The 17,336-nt window shown below is 42.7% G+C and overlaps 1 protein-coding gene across 7 annotated transcripts in view; it reads left to right on the plus strand.

Moving 5' to 3' along the window:
* The window catches only part of tpk1 (thiamin pyrophosphokinase 1), a 385,692-nt gene that overhangs the window by 236,052 nt on the left and 132,304 nt on the right, over nt 1-17,336 (plus strand). For all 7 annotated transcript variants that reach the window (XM_072575655.1, XM_072575662.1, XM_072575660.1 and 4 more), the window contains one exon: nt 11,601-11,709. In XM_072575655.1, coding sequence (XP_072431756.1) covers nt 11,601-11,709 — 109 coding nt within the window. The remainder of the gene's footprint in view (nt 1-11,600; nt 11,710-17,336) is intronic.

Here is a 17,336-nt window from a genome sequence, read left to right on the forward strand (position 1 = left end):
AGACTGGCAGATCAAAGCAAACAGCATATTCCTTTTGGCTGTTCATAATAAGCAAGGTACTGATCATACCCAAGCAGTAGGTCATTTGCAAAATTTATACCACAGTATTCAACATTAGAAGTGATTCTGTGATTGGGCAACATTTGCCAAATAATTCTGATAATTTGGCAAGTAAGTACACTGACAAGCAATTTGGGATTATCAATTAGTCTTGCCACATGCATGCGTGAGACAGAACTATCATATGCACAAACTGTGCCAGTTTCAGTTCAACAAAATAGGTGACAGCCATTTTCTGGTTCATTTCTCAGTATAATGTCTTGACCAATAAGTGTTAACCTGCCTGATTAAAATTTAAACAAAGCCTGGCTGTTAACTGTCAGTCATTAACTGGTGCATTCTCCATGGCAACACCTTTGACAATTTCATTCCACTTGCCATCAAATCAACACTCAAACATTGTTGTGACTTAAATGTTGACTTGTTTAAAAATTATGTCATTGAAATAAGTTCATTTAGCAGTAAATCTTGTGTTTAGAAAATAGAGCAAAAATGGTTTGGGTAAGAGAGAAATAGTGTTAATACTATAAGTATCTGCATTGTTTAGAGAGTCCAGGAAGTAGTAGGAAGACTAAACAAAAATGAGAATTTTTAAAGGTTTACTGTGCAGGCTGCAAATTCCACAAGGTGCATAAATTTAGTGTAAAAGTGTTATTTAAATAATCTATCAGATAAGATATAATATTCAAAACAGATATTGGGAATAAAAAAAGAATTCAAGGAAACCTTTGATAAATCTGTGGAATTCAACAGATGTGCCAAGTATTGAACCTTCTGCCAGTGGAAACTGTTTATCCACACCCACTTTGGATCAAAACCTTTCATGATTTGAACACCTTTATTAAATCCCTCAACATTCTGTGCTATAAGTGGAACAATTTCTTGAAATAACTGAAGTCCCTCATCTCTGGTACCATTCCAGAAAATTATCTCTGTACCCTCTCCAAGGCCTTGACATCCTTTCAAAAGTATGACATTTAATCTATCTATGTCCTTTTGCAATTTCTACTCTCTCCCTTCACGGTTCACTGCATTTCCTAGCTTTGTGTCATCTGAAAACTTCATTATATTTTTTGAAACCAAGTCATTATGCATTGAAATGATGAGCCTGAGCATCACATTTTGTTAACATGCCTTGTCACTGCTTGCCAATCCATGAATGAGCCCCTTACCTTTCTGCGTCCTTATTCATTACTCCTTGAATTCAAAGGGCCTCAATTGTTGTTCATAATTTTGTGTCCCCATCAGGCAAGACTTCTGATTCAGCCGAAGCAAAACAAGACATTGGACAACATTAGGAAAACAGAAGGAATTAAGATTTGTGGGAAGATCAATAAATTCAGACATGTATTATTATTCACTAAAACAATTAATTGGATTTTCTGTTCTTCCTTCTCGGAATACTCTCTTTCCTATTTAAAACAAAAGAGCACTACTTACTTCATTGCTTATTTTGGTGCTGCTGCATGTCTGTGTTTTTCACAGACAGAAAACCTGCTTTAATCAGGTCATATTAATGTGCATGATTTCCTATAAAATTGGGGGGAAAATTACACAAGGTGAGCAGAGTGTTTGGTAATAGCTATAATTAACACAAATCTGTCAGGCACACAAAATAGCCATCTGCAAAGAGAAAACTGCAATAGAACTATGCAGTGCAGAAGCAAAATGTGTTCGTAGAAACAGTATTTGACCGCCACCAGGGAAAAGAGCAATCAAAGTAGAATTCTCACTATCAGGATCCCATAGATAAGCTGCAAACTTCCAAGTTTAACACCAGTAGCAGCTGAAAAAATGTTGGAAATTTAACAGTAACCATCTTTAGTGGCCAATTGAGCTTTTCTAATCAATGAAATTGCAAATAGGTTCAACTTGATCCTTTTTGAAACCCACAGGATGTCATATGTGCTTTGAATATTCTGACTTCTCCTGTACGTGAAATCATCTTATGTAAAGATAAAATTTTCATTGTGAATCAATTCGAGTTATTGACAAAAAGGCCTTCAGCATATAAATGTGCAAAAAATGTCACAAGATTGGAATAAAAACAAAGTGCTAGGGAAACTCAGCAGGTCTGTCAACATCTGCAAGAGAAAAATAGAGTTAAGGTTTCAAGACCAGTGACTTCTTCCAAACTGATGAGAGGGGGGATAAACAATGAGGTAAAGTCACAAAATTCAGCTCAGTGTTCCAGGATATAGAATGGCAACAGCTAATTGTGGGGGTAAATCCACAACAGAACACTAGGAGGCATTTAAAAAGGTATTGCAGAGAGTACTGGCCCAACTTTTTCCCTTTAGGGTGATATGTAGGAGCAAAAAGCCCAGAGAATCCTAATGTCAAGTAATATTCAGCAAGGGATAAGAAAGAAAATAGAGGTATAGACGTAGCTTCAAAGGGATCCAAACAATGGACACCCCAGGTGAGTGTAGGGTGAGTAAAGAGTGTGACGGGAGAATTTAAGAAAGCAAAGACGGCACTTGAAAAAACACTGGCGGGCAAGATTAAAGAGAGAATCTCAAGATATTCTACAAGTATTTCAAGGGGAAGAGAATGAAAGAGTAGGGCCCACTAGAGACGAAGGGAGAAATCTATAAGTGGAGCCAGAGGACATTAGTAGATTGTAAATTGAGTGCTTCATATCTGTCTTTACTCAAGAGAAGGGGAATGTATGTACAAAATTCGGGAAAAGTGACTGTGAGGATCTTGAGCAGTTTAATAATAGGGAATGAGGAGGCATTAGTGAGGAGGTTTTAATGGGTTTAAAAGTGGGCTAATCCCCAGGTCTACATGAGATGTATCTCCGGCTGCTGTGGGAGACAAGGGAGAAAATCACAGGGGCCCTGATCCAAATTTTTAATTCCTCTTTGGCTATCCTTCACCCACCCAGTGGCCAATGTGGTTCCACTTTTCAAGAATGGTGGTAGAGATAAATTAGGGAATTACAGATCAGCAAGTCTCCCATCAATGGCTGAGAAATTATTGGAAAAAATTATGAAGGAGAGTTTTAGTCTTCACTTGGAGAGGCAAGAATTGATCAGGGATAGTCAGCATGGTTTCGTCAGGACCCATGCCTAACAAATCCTATTGAATTTTTTAAGGAAGTGACTAACAACATAAGTGAGGGTAGTGCAGTTGATATTGTTTGTGTGGATCTCACTAAGGCCTATGACAAGATCCCGGATGGTAAAAAACACATGAGATCCATGGTAACTTGGCAAGTTGCATCCAAAATTAGCTTAATGGCAGGATTTAAAGGGCAATTGTAGAAGGCTGTTTCTATGACTGGAGGATCGAGGCCAGTGGAGTACCACAGGGATCAGTCGTAGAGTCATAAAGCACAGAAACAGGCTCTTTGGCCCTACCATGTCTATGCTGGCCAACAAACATCAAGCTACACTAATCCCATGCATTTGGACCATAGCCTAGGCATTTTAAGGACTTATCCAGATGCTTCTTAAATGTTGTGAGAGTACCTGCCTCCACCATCCTCTCAGTGTGTTCTATATTTCTGCCACCCTTTGAGTGAATTTTTATTTTCTCGGATCATTTCTAAACCACTTAAGCTTATGCCCTGTGGTCTTAGACAGATCTGCTATGCAGAAAAGGTTCTCACAATGTACTGTGTCTGTCATAAATTAGTATCTTAATCAGATCACCCCTCAGTATCCTCTGCTCCAAGTAGAAATAGCCCAGTCTTTCCAGTTTGTCCATATAACTAAGACTTTCTATTCCAGGCAACATCCTGGAACCTCCTCTGTACTGTCTCCAGTGCAATCACTTATTTATGATAGTGTGACAACTAGAACTGCACGCAGTACTCCATCTGTGGCCTAACCAATGCTTTATAAAACTGCATCAAGATTTCTTTGTTCCAATATTCCACGATCTGGCTAATGAAAGCAGGCATCCCATGTGCCTGCTTCACCACCCTGTGTATTCATGCTGACACCTTCAGGTACTTATGGACTTGTCGACCAAGGTCCTTTGTTCCTCAATACTCCCTAACGGCCTACCATTCATTATGTATATCCATTCTTTGTTAGGCCACCCAGAATGCATCACCCAGCCATGCTGGGTCTAAATCATTTATGATGTTAATAAGAATGTTGGGGAGGACATTGATAAGTAAGCTTGAAAATATCACAAAGATTGCCAGGTGATTGGCTGTAGGGAAGAAGGTCATAGGTTAAAGGAAGATTTAGACTGATTGGTGAGGGAAACAGATCAGTGGCAGATAAATTTAACCCAGAAATGTGTGAGGTACACTTTTGAGAAAGTGACAATGCAAGGGAGTATCCAAAGATTGGCAGGACACTTGGAGGCTCAGAGGAACAGAGGGATGTTGGGGTGCTTATCCACAGATCGCTGAAGGTGTAGGGCACGTTGAATGGTAATTAAGAAGGTATGTCATACTTGCCTTTTTCAGTTGAGGGAGACAGTTGAGGACTGCAGATGCTGGAGACCAGAGTCAAGAATGTGGTGCTAGAAAAGCACAGCGGGTCAGGCAGCATCTGATGAGCAGGGGCATTAACGTTTCAGGCATAAGCCCTTCATCAGGAATTTTTTCAGTTGAGGCACACAAGAGCAGGGACGTTGTGTTGGAGCTGTGCAAAACTTTGATTAGGCCTCAGCTCACCTCCCTAGAAGAAGGTTGTGATTGCGCAGGAGGGATGCAGAGGAGATTCACCACATGGACCACTTTAGTTATGAAGAGAGGCTGGATAAGCTCGGATTGTTTACTTTGGAGCAGATTCTGATTAGAGTGGCGCTGGAAAAGCACAGCAGTTCAGGCAGTATCCGAGGAGCAGGCAAATCGATGTTTCGGGCAAAAGCCCTTCATCTGGAATAGAGGCAGAGTGCCTGCAGGGTGGAGAGATAAATGAGAGGAGGGTGGGGGTGGAGATGGAGAGAAAGTAGCATAGAGTACAGTAGGTGAATGGAGGTGATAGGTCATCTCTCTACACTGCAGGCACGCTGCCTCTATTCCTGATGAAGGGCTTTTGCCCGAAATGTTGATTTTCCTGCTCCTCGGATGCTGCCTGAACTGCTGTGCTTTTCCAGCACCACTCTAATCCAGAATCTGGTTTCCAGCATCTGCAGTCATTATTTTTACCTTCTTTGGAGCAGAGAAGGTTGAGGGGGGACCTGATTGAGGTATATGAGATTAAGAGGAGCATGTTAAGAGTGGATAGAAAACAGCTGTTCCTCTTAGTTTAAGGGTCAAGAACAAGGAGCATAATCTTAAGGTGAAAGGCAAGAGGTTTAGAGGGAATTTGAGGATTTTGTTTCTATCTGGAAGGTGGTAGGGATTTAGAATGCAGTTCTGGAAGGGTCATTGAGGGGCTAATCGACCAACTTTGAAAAAGTATTTGGATGAGCATGTGAAGTGGCATTACCATTTAAAGTTGGTGCTGGAAAGTGGGACTAGTATAAGTGTAGAGTTGCTTTTGGTGGTACAGATTCTTCTGTACTACACGATTCATTGAAAATTGACTTGCCAACAAGAAACTTCCTAGTAGCAAGATGGTGACCGTGCAGTTCCTTGCAGCTTCTTTGCCAGCAAGTCTATTCCTCACTTGAAATGCGGAGGCCCTGATCTGGAAGATTTCCTCAAGCTAAGTATTATTTGTTCATGATATTAAGAAAATGACAGTATACTCAAGATTGAAAAAATTATAGTGGAGATTATGCTTTGAGCATAATTGTCAGCTCCTGATAGGGAAATACAGTATATCCTGCTGAGGAGGGATACCCTGGACTATCAAACAGAAAAAATACCCTTCACACTTTGTTCATGCAGTGCTGATAAAGTGTGGCCCTGGAAAGGCAGCATCTGAGGAGCAAGAGAGTTGATGTTTTGGGCAGACCCTTCTTCAGGACTGGGCAGGCAGAAAGATGTTGAGAGATAAATGGGGGTTAAGGGGGGTTGGGGCGAGGGGAAAGGTAGGCAATAGGTGGGCAAATGTAGGAGATGATAGTGATAGGTAGGTAGGAAGGGTGGAGCGGACTGGTGGGAAGAAAGATGGACAGGTAGGTCAGGTCAAGAGGGTGAATCTGAGTCAGAGGGTTGAATCTCGGGTGGAGGTAGGGGAGTTTTGGAAACTGGTGAATTTAGTGTTCATGCCATGTGGTTCTAGGCTCCTGAGGCAGATGATGAGGTGTTCCTGCTCCAGTTTGAGGTAGCCTTGTGTAGGCGGTGGAGGAGACCCAGAATGGATATGTCTTGAGGGAAGTGGGTGGGGGAGTTGAAGTGGATGGCCACAGGAAGGTGGAGTTGGTTGATGCGTGGGGACTAGGGATGTTTGCTGAACCATTCCACGAGTTTGCGCTTGTTATCTCCAATGTATTGATTGTACCGGAAACAACAGATGAGGTTGGAAGATGTATAAGTAAATCTCTGTTGGATTTGGAATGATCCTTGGGATCCAGGACAGAGGTGAGGGGGGAGATATGGGTACAGGTTTTGCACTTCTCACAGCAGCAGGAGAAGGTACCAAGAGTGGAGAGGGGGTTCGTGGGGAATGTGGATCTAACGAGAGAGTTGCGGAGGGAACAGTCCCTACGGAATGCAGATAGGGGTCAGATGCTATGTTATTCTGGTACTTATCTGCATTTCATGTCATTGTCTTGTGTCTTGGTCACTTCATTATTGCCTCCACCTCTTCTCTCTTACAATTCCCTCAGCCTTGGCAAAGGCCAAGCTATATTCAAAATCTCTTTGTATTTCAGTAAATGCTGATAGAATATTTGCTCCTATATGCAGGGACTTACAGTTAAGCAGACGCTATCATTCAAATTTGAGTTGTTTAGCAGATTTTGGAACTGCTCCTTCAGCTAGCTGACAGTGCACATCCAGAACAGTATTAAGTGCTTTATTCATGTAGCTTGACTCTTCAAAGAAAATGCAGCCAGTGTTTTGAACTACCTTAGACGTGGCAAGCAACCAACCAATCATTGCACAGATGTTGATAGTATTGGGACAATAATGCTAAAACAAAAGCAAAAAATGCAGATGTTAGAAATTAGAACTAAAACCAAATCTAAAATGCTGCAAAGAATCAGCAGTTTAGGCACTGCATGCAGAGAGAGAAAAACAGCTGTTCTTGAAAAGGTTATTCACCTGAAACTTTAACACTATTGTTCCCTCCTGCAAAACTGCCTGACGTGCTCGCATGTCCAGCAGTTTCAGATTTAATTTCTTATTATATAATATAATACTTAGCATGTTTATTTAAAAAAAGGGTATCTTTGATATGGGACTGATTTTAAAAAATGTTTAAAAATTCATGCGTTCAAACAAATTGGTCCAAATGGAATGATGCGAAAATCTTTTCTGTGCCGGAAGAAAATGTTTTAAAATATTTTTGCTGGAGACAATCCAGTAATAACCTTTCAAGTCAGAGAGAGGCAGTGGTATGCTGGTAATATAGTTGGAGCAGTGATCCAAAACCCTAGTCTAATGTTCTGGGGAGATGATTTGAATCCTACCATGACAGATAATGAAATTTCAGGAAAATCTGAAATATAATGACAGCCTAATGATGCAAGCACTGACAATTGTTTTAAAACCAACCTCCACACTCATCCTCTACCCCACCAACCTCTGTGTACATTGCATCATGTTCCACCACCTACAAATGGACCCCGCCAGCAGAGATATTTCCCTTCCCACCCCGATCAGCGTTCCGGAGAGACCATTTCCTCGCAACTCCCTTGTCAGGTCCATGCCCCCCCATCAGCCTATACCCCACTCCTGATACTTTCCCCTGCCATCACAGGAAGGCGAAACCTGCACCCACATCATTCCCCTCACCTCAGTCCAAGGCACCAAAGGATCCTTCCATATCTGACAGAAATTTACCTGTACCTCCATGTATACTGTATCCATTGCACCCGACGTGATCTCTATTTCGGGCAGACAGATCGTTTCAGAGAACAACCCTGGGACACCCGCACCAACCGACCCCACTGCCCCGTGGCTGAATACTTCAACTCACCCTCACAGTCCAGCAAGGACATGGAGGTCCTGGGCCTCCTCCATCACCAAACCATTACCATCTGATGCCTGGAGGAAGAACACTTCATATTCTGTCTTAGAACCCTGCAACCACAATGGATCAATGTGGATTTCACCAGTTTCCTCACTTTCCCTCACCCAACCATATCCCAGCCCCAAGCCTCCAACTCAGCACCGCCTTCCTGTCCATCACCTTTCCCATCTATCCGCTCCACCCTCCTCTCCGACCTATCACCTTCTCCCTCCCCTTCATCTACCTATCGCATTCTCCGTTGCCTTACCCCCAACCCCACCTCTCTCCCATTTAGCTCTCAGCCCCCCAGCTAACAAGTCTTATCCCTGATGAAGGGCTTATGCCCAAAATGTTGAATTTCCTGCTCCTCAGATGCTGTCTGGCCTGTGCTTTTCCAGCACCAGTCTCTTGACTCTGGTTTACTCAAGTCCGTTAGCGAATAAAATCTGCTGCCTTACCTGGTCTGGCCTGTATGTGAATCCAGACTCTCAGCAATGTGATTAACTCTAAACTGACCCCCGGGCAATTGGTAATGGGCAATAAATGCTGACTTAGATAGTGACAGTAAAATCCTATGACGGAATAACACTATTTTTAATTGCATTGAAATACCTTAGAATTTTGATAAATTAACTGTTACAGGTAAATTATGCAAGTGACAATTGTAAACATGCTACTGAAAAATTGTTCTGACTGTATTAAATGTCAACAAAACTTAGTTAAAAATCACACAACACCAGGTTATAGTCCAACAGGTTTAATTGGAAGCACACAAGCTTTCGGAGTGACGCTTCTTCATCAGGTGATAATGGAGGGCTCGATCGTAACACAGGATTTATAGCAAAAATTTGCAGTGTGATGTAACTGAAATTCTACATTGAAGAATTGATTGTCTGTTAAGCCTTTCATCTGTTAGAATACAGTGATAGTTTCACTTCTTTCACAAAACCCTTCTTTTTTTAAAGTTGCAGTCTCCAGTTAGCTGTTAACAATGGTGATAGCTAGACAATATGTTGACGGTGTTAGCCCCCTGTGTTCTCTGTCTATGACCTGATGTTTAGATTGATTCTAATCTAAAAAGTGAGATAACAGAGTTTTACATAAATTCATGCAGTTTTTGAGCTCAGAGTTCTACATGAATGCATGCAATTTTTGAGCAAAGTGCAATGTAACTCTGCAAGTACAAATTCGCCACACAAAATATGTATGTGCATGTGGGTCTTTATCTGTCTGTGTGTGTGTATGTCTGTCTGGGGTGGGGGTTGTGAGTGTGAGAGTGTGTGTGTGTGTGTGTGTGTGTATAGAGTGTCTTAAATCTGTGAGGGGGTGCATGTGTGAGTGTGGGGGTGTGTGTGGGCATCTGTGTGCACCTGCGTCCATGTGTATGTGAGAGTGTGTGTGTGTGTAGTGCAATGGTGATCACCTGTAATGTGACATGAACCCAAGGTCCCGGTTGAGGCCCTCCCTATGGGTACCGAACTTAGCTATCAGCCTCTGCTCGGTCACTTTCCTCTGCTGCCTGTCCCGAAGTCCACCTTGGAGGATAGTCACCCGAAGGTCGGAGGCTGAATATCCTGGACCACTGAAGTGTTCCCCAACTGGGAGGGAACCCTCCTGTCTGTTGATTGTTGTGCGGTGCCCATTCATCCGTTGTCGTAGCCTTTGCTCAGTTTCCCCAATGTACCATGCCTCAGGGCATCCTTGCCTGCAACGTTTAAGCGTTGGCTGAGTCACATGAGTACCTGCCATGTACAGGGTGGGAGGTGTTCCCACGCGTAATAGTGGTATCTATGTCCACAATCTGACACGTCTTGCAGCGTCCACCGTGACAGGGTGGTATGGAGTTGTCCTGAGAGCCGGGCAGTTTGCTACGAACAATCATCTGTTTGAGGTTTGGCGGTTGTTTAAAGGCAAGTAGTGGAGGTGTGGGGAAGGTCTTGGTGAGGTGCTCATCCTCATTGATAATGTGTTGCATGTCACGAAGAACATGGCGTAATTTTTCAGCCCCTGGGATGTACTGAACAACGAAGGGTACCCTGTCAGTTGCAGCACGTGTCTGTCTCCTGAGGAGGTCATTACGGTTCCTTGCTGTGGCATGTCAGAACTGGCAGTCGATGAGTTGAGCATCGTACCCCGTTCTAATGAGGGCATCCTTGAGTACTTCCAGGTGTCCGTCACGTTCCTCCTTATCTGAGCAGATCCGGTGTATGCATAGGGCTTGTCCATAGGGAATGGCTGTTTTAATATGTTTTGGGTGGAAGCTGGAGAAGTGTAGCATTGTGAGGTTGTCTGTGGGTTTACGGTAGAGTGTGGTGCTGAGGTGTCCATCCTTGATGGAGACGCATGTGTCCAAGAATGAGACTGATAGTCGAGAGTAGTCCATGGTGAGTTTGATGGTGGGATGAAACTTGTTAATGTCACTCTGTAGTTTTATCAGTGACTCGTCACCATGGGTCCAGAGGAAGAAAATGTCATCAGTGTACCTGGTGTATAATGTTGGTTGGAGATCCTTCATAGAGAAGAAATCTTGTTCGAACCTGTGCATAAAAATGTTGGCATATTGGGGTGCAAATTTGGTCCCCATGGCTGGTCCATGTGTCTGGATGAAGAACTGGTTGTCAAAGGTGAAGACGTTATGATCGAGGATAAAGCGGATGAGTTGTAGGATGGTGTTTGGAGACTGGCAGTTGTTGGTGTTGAGTACTGAGGCTGTTGCCGCGATGCCATCCTTGTCGGGGATGCTGGTGTAGAGTGCGGAAACGCCCCCTCACAGACTTAAGACACGCTGAGCGCGCGCACACACACACACAGACCCATATGCACACATATATTTTGTGTGGTGAATTTGTACTTGCAGAGTTACATTGCACTTTGCTCAAAAACTGCATACATTCATGTAGAACTCTGAGCTCAAAAACTGCATGAATTTATGTAAAACTCTGTTATCTCACTTTTTAGATTAGAATCAATCTAAACATCAGGTCATAGACAGAGAACACAGAGGGCTAACACTGTCAACATATTGTCTAGCTATCACCATTGTTAACAGCTAACTGGAGACTGCAACTTTAAAAAAAAAGGGTTTTGTGAAAGAAGTGAAACTATCACTGTATTCTAACAGATGAAAGGCTTAACAGACAATCAATTTTTCAATGTATAATTTCAGTTACATCACACTGCAAAGTTTTGCTATAAATTCTGTGTTACGTTCGAGCCCTCCACAATCACCTGATGAAGGAGCGTCGCTCCGAAGCTTGTGTGCTTCCAATTAAACCTGTTGGACTATAACCTAGTGTTGTGTGATTTTTAACTTTGTACACCCCAGTCCAACACCCGCATCTCCAAATCATAACAAAACTTAGGATTCTTTTGACTCCTTTAGAACACAAATTGCATTGATTTTGCATAATGTAAGTATAATGATTACCAAAGGATTTTCATGATGTACCTTCTAAATTGAGTATAAATTTAAAAATAAAGAAAGCTTAAATATTTTGTTTCTGGCAGGGTCACCATAGACTGTGCGTTGACACAGGACTAGAGGGGAAGTGGTGCGGCCTTATCCCAGTGGGAAGTCCATGCAATGTGACAACAACTGGCCTCAAGTGGAATCTGAGTAAGTGTGAATAATTTTTAAGTTATTGGCTGAAATTTATTGGAAGAGCACATTTGGCCTCAAATACTCACATCTGTACTGTTGATTCACCAGTTGCAAACTTGCACCAGAGGTTTCTGGACATCTTGTTAGAATTTACAGCAAACAGGGTTGCTCTATGCAATTGAGAAATTTGTGCAATCAGTTTTGATTTTGCTAATTTGATCAGCAATGCATTGTTCATCAAACGTGCGTTTGACTAATGAGTCCTGTTTTACAAAGATACCATAAATATGTTAGTCTGTTTGCAGATTTCATTTTTTGTAGTTATAGAAATGTAAAAGCTGGGCATCAGATGGACGATTTATATGGGTGACCTAATCAGAGCCCCCTAAATTTAATTGTTTTCAGAGTACAGTAGGAAAATACAGCATGAAGCATGTGTCCTGTAATTTGCAAAAGAAATATATTAAGAACAATGTAAGATCTACAAGAATTAGAGTCATAGAGATGTACAGCGCGGAAGCAGACCCTTTTGGTCCAACTCATCCATGCTGACCAGATATCCCAATCCAATCTAGTCCCACCAGCCAGCATCCGGCCCATATCCCTCCAAACCCTTCCTATTCATATACCCATCCAGATGACTTGTACAATTGTACTGGTCTCCACCACTTCCTCTGGCGGCATATTCCATTCACATACCACCCTCTGTGTGAAAACTTTTCCTCTTAGGTCTCTTTCATTTCTTTCCTTTCTCACCCTAGTTCTGGTCTCCCCCACACCAGGGAAAAGACCTTGTCTATTTATTCTATCTATGCCCCTCATGATTTTATAAACCTCTATAAGGTCACCCCTCAGCCTCCGACGCTCCAGGGAAAACAGCCCTAGTCTATTCAACCTCTCCCTATAGCTCAAATTCTCCAACCCTGGCAACACCCTTGTAAATCTTTTCTGAACCTTTTCAAGTTTCACAAAATCCTTCTGACAGGAAGGAGACCAGAATTGCATGCAATATTCCAAAACTGGTCTAACCAATGTCCTGTACAGCCACAACATGACCTCCCAACTTCTGGTACTCAATACTCTGACCAATAAAGTAAAGCAAATCAAATGCCGTCTTCACTGTCCCATCTACCTGCGACTCCACTTTCAAGGAGCTATGAACCTGCACTCCAAGGTCTGTTTGTTCAGCCACACTCCCTAAGACCTTACCATTAAGTGGATTAGTGGCGCTGGAAGAGCACAGCAGTTCAGGCAGCATCCACCTATTAAGTGTATAAGTCCTGCCCTGATTTGCTTTTCCAAAATACAGCACCTTGCATTCATCTAAATTAAACTCCATCTCCATAAGGTCAGTGGCCTATCTGATCAAAATCCCATTGTACTCTGAGGTAACCTTCTTCGCTGTTCACTATACCTCCAATTTTGATGTCATCTGCAAACAAACTAACTATACCTGTTATGCCCACGTCCAAATCATTTATATAAATGACGAAAATGGTGGACCCAGCACCAATCCTTGTGGCACTCCACAGGTCACAGGCCTCCAGTCTGAAAAACAACCCTCCACCACCACCCTCTGTCTTCTACTTTTGAGCCAGTTCTATATCCAAATGGCTAGTTCTCCCTGCGTTTGTAACATTTCATTTTTTATATCGCTTTCTGTAAGATCTGAGCAGTTTACAATCAATGCTCGTCATCCTCCCTGTTCAAATAGATCAATATTCTAAATGAATGATTGACACTGTCGAGTAACTAAAGATCAGTGAATGCATGCAAACATTAAATGATAATTAAAATTCCATTGAACAGGAAACATTCCAGCCAGCTGGTGTATTTAAAAGCTGAATATTTTGGCAATAGCTAAAGAAAACCAACGTGCTTTAAGGCAATCTTGCAGCCGTAACCTAACTGTTTCCAGGAGCAGCACAGTGATCGTGTTCTTACCTCTGAGCTAGGAAGGCTGGGTTCAAGTCCTACCTGCTCCGGAAGTGTGTCATAACATTTCTCTGAACAGGTTGATTTAATTTTTAAAAACTGCCAAGTCACCAGCCCCTCTCCAGTGAAGTCCAAGCCACAATAGAATTAAAACCGGAATTAATTCCACAAATCTGCTATCACAATGGCTTTAAGCACCTATGTGTATATTAAAGGAAAGTAAGGCTATTGTGGCACAGTGTTCGTGTCGCTAACTCTAAGTCAGAAGATCCAGGTTCAAGGCCAACTTCTTATAGAATCATAGAATTCCTACAATATGGAAACAGGTCATTCAGCCCAACAAGTCCATACTGACCCTCTGAAGAGCATCCTGCCCAGGCCCATCCCCCTACCCTATCCCTGTAACCCTGCATTTCCCATGGCTAATGCACCTAACCTACACATCTCTGAAAACTATGGGCAATTTAGCATGGCCAATCCACCTCACATGCACACCTTTGGTCTGTGGGAGAAAACTGGAGCACCCAGTGGAAACCCATGCAAACATGGGGAGAGCATGCAAACTCCACAGAGACAGTCGCCTGAAGTTGGGCGCTGCGAGGCAGCAGTGCTAACAACTGAGCGGTCACTTGGCAGTCAGCTTTGGTGTGAGAAAGTTCCATCAATACCTTTATAGAAGTAAATTTGTAATCTGCAAGGGCTACTTAAAGAGGACAGGGCCATGCTGCCCATAGCTTCAGCTCAGGTTCAGCAGTGTGCTCTCAAGTGAAGTATGTACAATTGCAAGTTGGAACTCTGTCTAGGAGGCTAAGTAGCAAATGCTTTGAGCCAGCTCCTGCTCGCAGATGCACCACCATTGAGGCTGCCATTGAAAGAGTCCATTTCTGATTTTAAACTGGGCACCCTTCCATTCACCATTGACAATATCAGACACCAAAAATTCTTTTCTGGCAAAACTAAAATAGCTGGTGGTGGAGGAAACAAAAGGGCCATTGTAACCAGAATTGTAACCTTTCTGGGCCTGTGAGACCAGATCACCATATCTGACCAGCATTTTATTATGTGAAGCAAGAGACATTGTCCTGAGCAAAGATTACCACCAGATATTCGCAGGACTCCACCAGGGTCATCCAGAGGTTTCCGAAATAAAGATATTGGCAAGAGGTTATGTCTGACGGCCAGGCTTGGATGCTGATATAGCTGCATTGGTGGGGTGGTGGGAGGGCAATGTCCAGAGTGCCAACGAGGACAAAAATGACCATCAACACCTTCTCACATTTGTGGGAATGGCTGTGGAGACCCTGGAGTTGGTTACAAATTCTGGTCTTTACATGGGCTCTGTGTTTTTAGTCATTGCCATTTAGTCATTAGCCTGTTCAAAGTGGTTGGGCATGCATGGAGTTCATTTGTCAAACATGGGGACAACGATTGAAAAGTTGTGAGATGACGAACCATTAGTTACCAGGATTTAATGTATGAGCCTTCATTCAGTATCAAAACTGTCGCGGTTCCTGTTTAGTTAGAAGACCACCCTTCATGCAACTAAAATGATAGCTCCAGCTTTAAATGAAATGGGATCTTCCCGGACCTGGCGGGGTTAGGCACTGAAATGGCATCTGGAACACGAATGCCAGACACAAGGCTTCGCTAAGCAAGAGAGACACTTGATGTCAAGGTGCAAAGTTTGGTGTGAAAACCAGAGAAATGGCCCTGCATGGCTAAGTTTCTTCCAAGATGCTCTGGGTGCAAGAGGCAGGCAATGGTCCGGTACATGCTGCTAGTATCTGAGACTGAGATAGAGGAACCAGACCTGGTGTGAAAATACCCCAGGAGATACTACAGTAAAAAGAATGGGCCTATATCCCAGGACTGAGAGGGGAGGGATGTATAATTAGAATGAGGTCAGCCAGACGGACCTTATAGAATATGAGTACCCTGATTGGGGCTGTTAACCTCGTCCAGTCAGAGAGTCCTGGCTGACAGATATAAACTGAAGTGTCGGGGGAAAAAAAACTGGAGTGTCTTGGGTTCTGCTCACTCCAGAAGCCAGTTCTAAGCTAGCTAGCTAGCTCAGTGTCACGTACTATGCATGTGTAAGTAAAGGGTGGCAGGATACTGGCCTTTGTGGAGTTATTTCAGCTCGTAATCCCTTTTCTTTCATACAACTGTTAATCTGTGCGCATTTATTAAGACCAGTCAGCTGACCTGTTTGCATACAGCATCCTGTATGTCCAAGTATTGGGTGGACCCTTCCCAGGCCCTGACCAATGTGGGTTATGGCAAAAAAAAAATTGGGAAAACTGGCTACCACACCTTTCACAAAGTTAGGACTAAAAAGTCACTTTATTCAACCAAATCCAGGGCATCAAGATGAGATTTTTGCTGGTGAGCATCGGGAGGCCTATTAATGGGGATTAACACTTATTATCACTCTCATTGCAGCTTAATCTCACCTGATTAATATGCAGTCTCCTATTTTCACACACGGTGGGTAGAAACTAGATGCCACAAATTTCAGACATGAATGTTCAAGCAGGTGTCAGGCATCTCCAGCTTCCCACTTGCACCTTCAGACCTCCAATGTGGACAGCTGGCAGCAACATTTACATCCATTCTGTGGGCAGCAGCTGCATAACCCTATATCCAAAGGCATTGCCATCCAACATGGACCAGCCTCAATGCATCATCATGGCACATCATCATGGCACATCTCCAGTCCATTTGCAATATCCTTCCATACTATAGGCTGTATTTTGGAGCTGTCTGCCATTGGATTACTACTGCAAGGACACTTCTGGAAGTGTGTCAAAAAAATGTCAGGAATGGATATTTCAAATTTGTAAAAGTTATTGGATGCATTGGTTGTAATTTTGTCAAATTCCTTAGATTCTAGCACAGTCCCAGCAGTTTAGAAAACCAAAATAAAACATCCCTATTCAAGGAAGAAGGGCAACAAAAAAACAGGAAACGATAAACCGGTTGACTTAATCTCAGTCATTGAATATGTAGGATCCAGGACTGACATTTGTGACGCGACAAAAAAAAACAGGCAGACTCAACATGGCTTTGTGAAAGGGAATTCAGGTTTGTTGATGTAGTCTGTTTGGATTTCCAAAAGTCGGTTGATAGGGTGCTACATAAAGGTTACTACCTGAGATGTGAAGTTGTAATGTGGGGGATGATATATTAGTGATTTTAGAAGACTGACTAACTAACAAGAAACAGAGAGACAGTCTATATTGATCATTTTTGGAGTCATTTCTAAATGGAGTGCTGCAGTCTATATTTATGACTTGGATGAAAAGGTTAACTACATTGTAGCCAAAATTGCTGACCGGAGGTAGATCAGCAGGAAAGCAAGTGGTGAAGACAGTACAAAGAGTCTTCAAAGGGGCTGTAGAAACTTTGAGTAGTTTCACAGGTGGAACATAATGTAGGAGCATGAGAGATTGTCCACTTTTGCAGAAAGAGTAGAAAATCAGGCTGTTTAATTGAAGAAAGACTATAGAATGCTCCAGTGCAGTATTAGTTTGGTATCATTGGACATAAATTACAAGAAGGCAACACATTGGCTTCTTTAGTACCATTTCACTTCAACTTTGCTAAATTATGAGAACTGGAAACGTTATTGAGCGACACAAGATTTGTTTCAATGTTGTTTACTGCACTACATTACCTGACCTGACTGGTGCCAACTCAACACGCTT

The sequence above is a fragment of the Chiloscyllium punctatum genome, chromosome 8, assembly GCF_047496795.1.
Source record: "Chiloscyllium punctatum isolate Juve2018m chromosome 8, sChiPun1.3, whole genome shotgun sequence".
In the NCBI taxonomy this organism is placed as follows: Eukaryota; Metazoa; Chordata; class Chondrichthyes; order Orectolobiformes; family Hemiscylliidae; genus Chiloscyllium; species Chiloscyllium punctatum.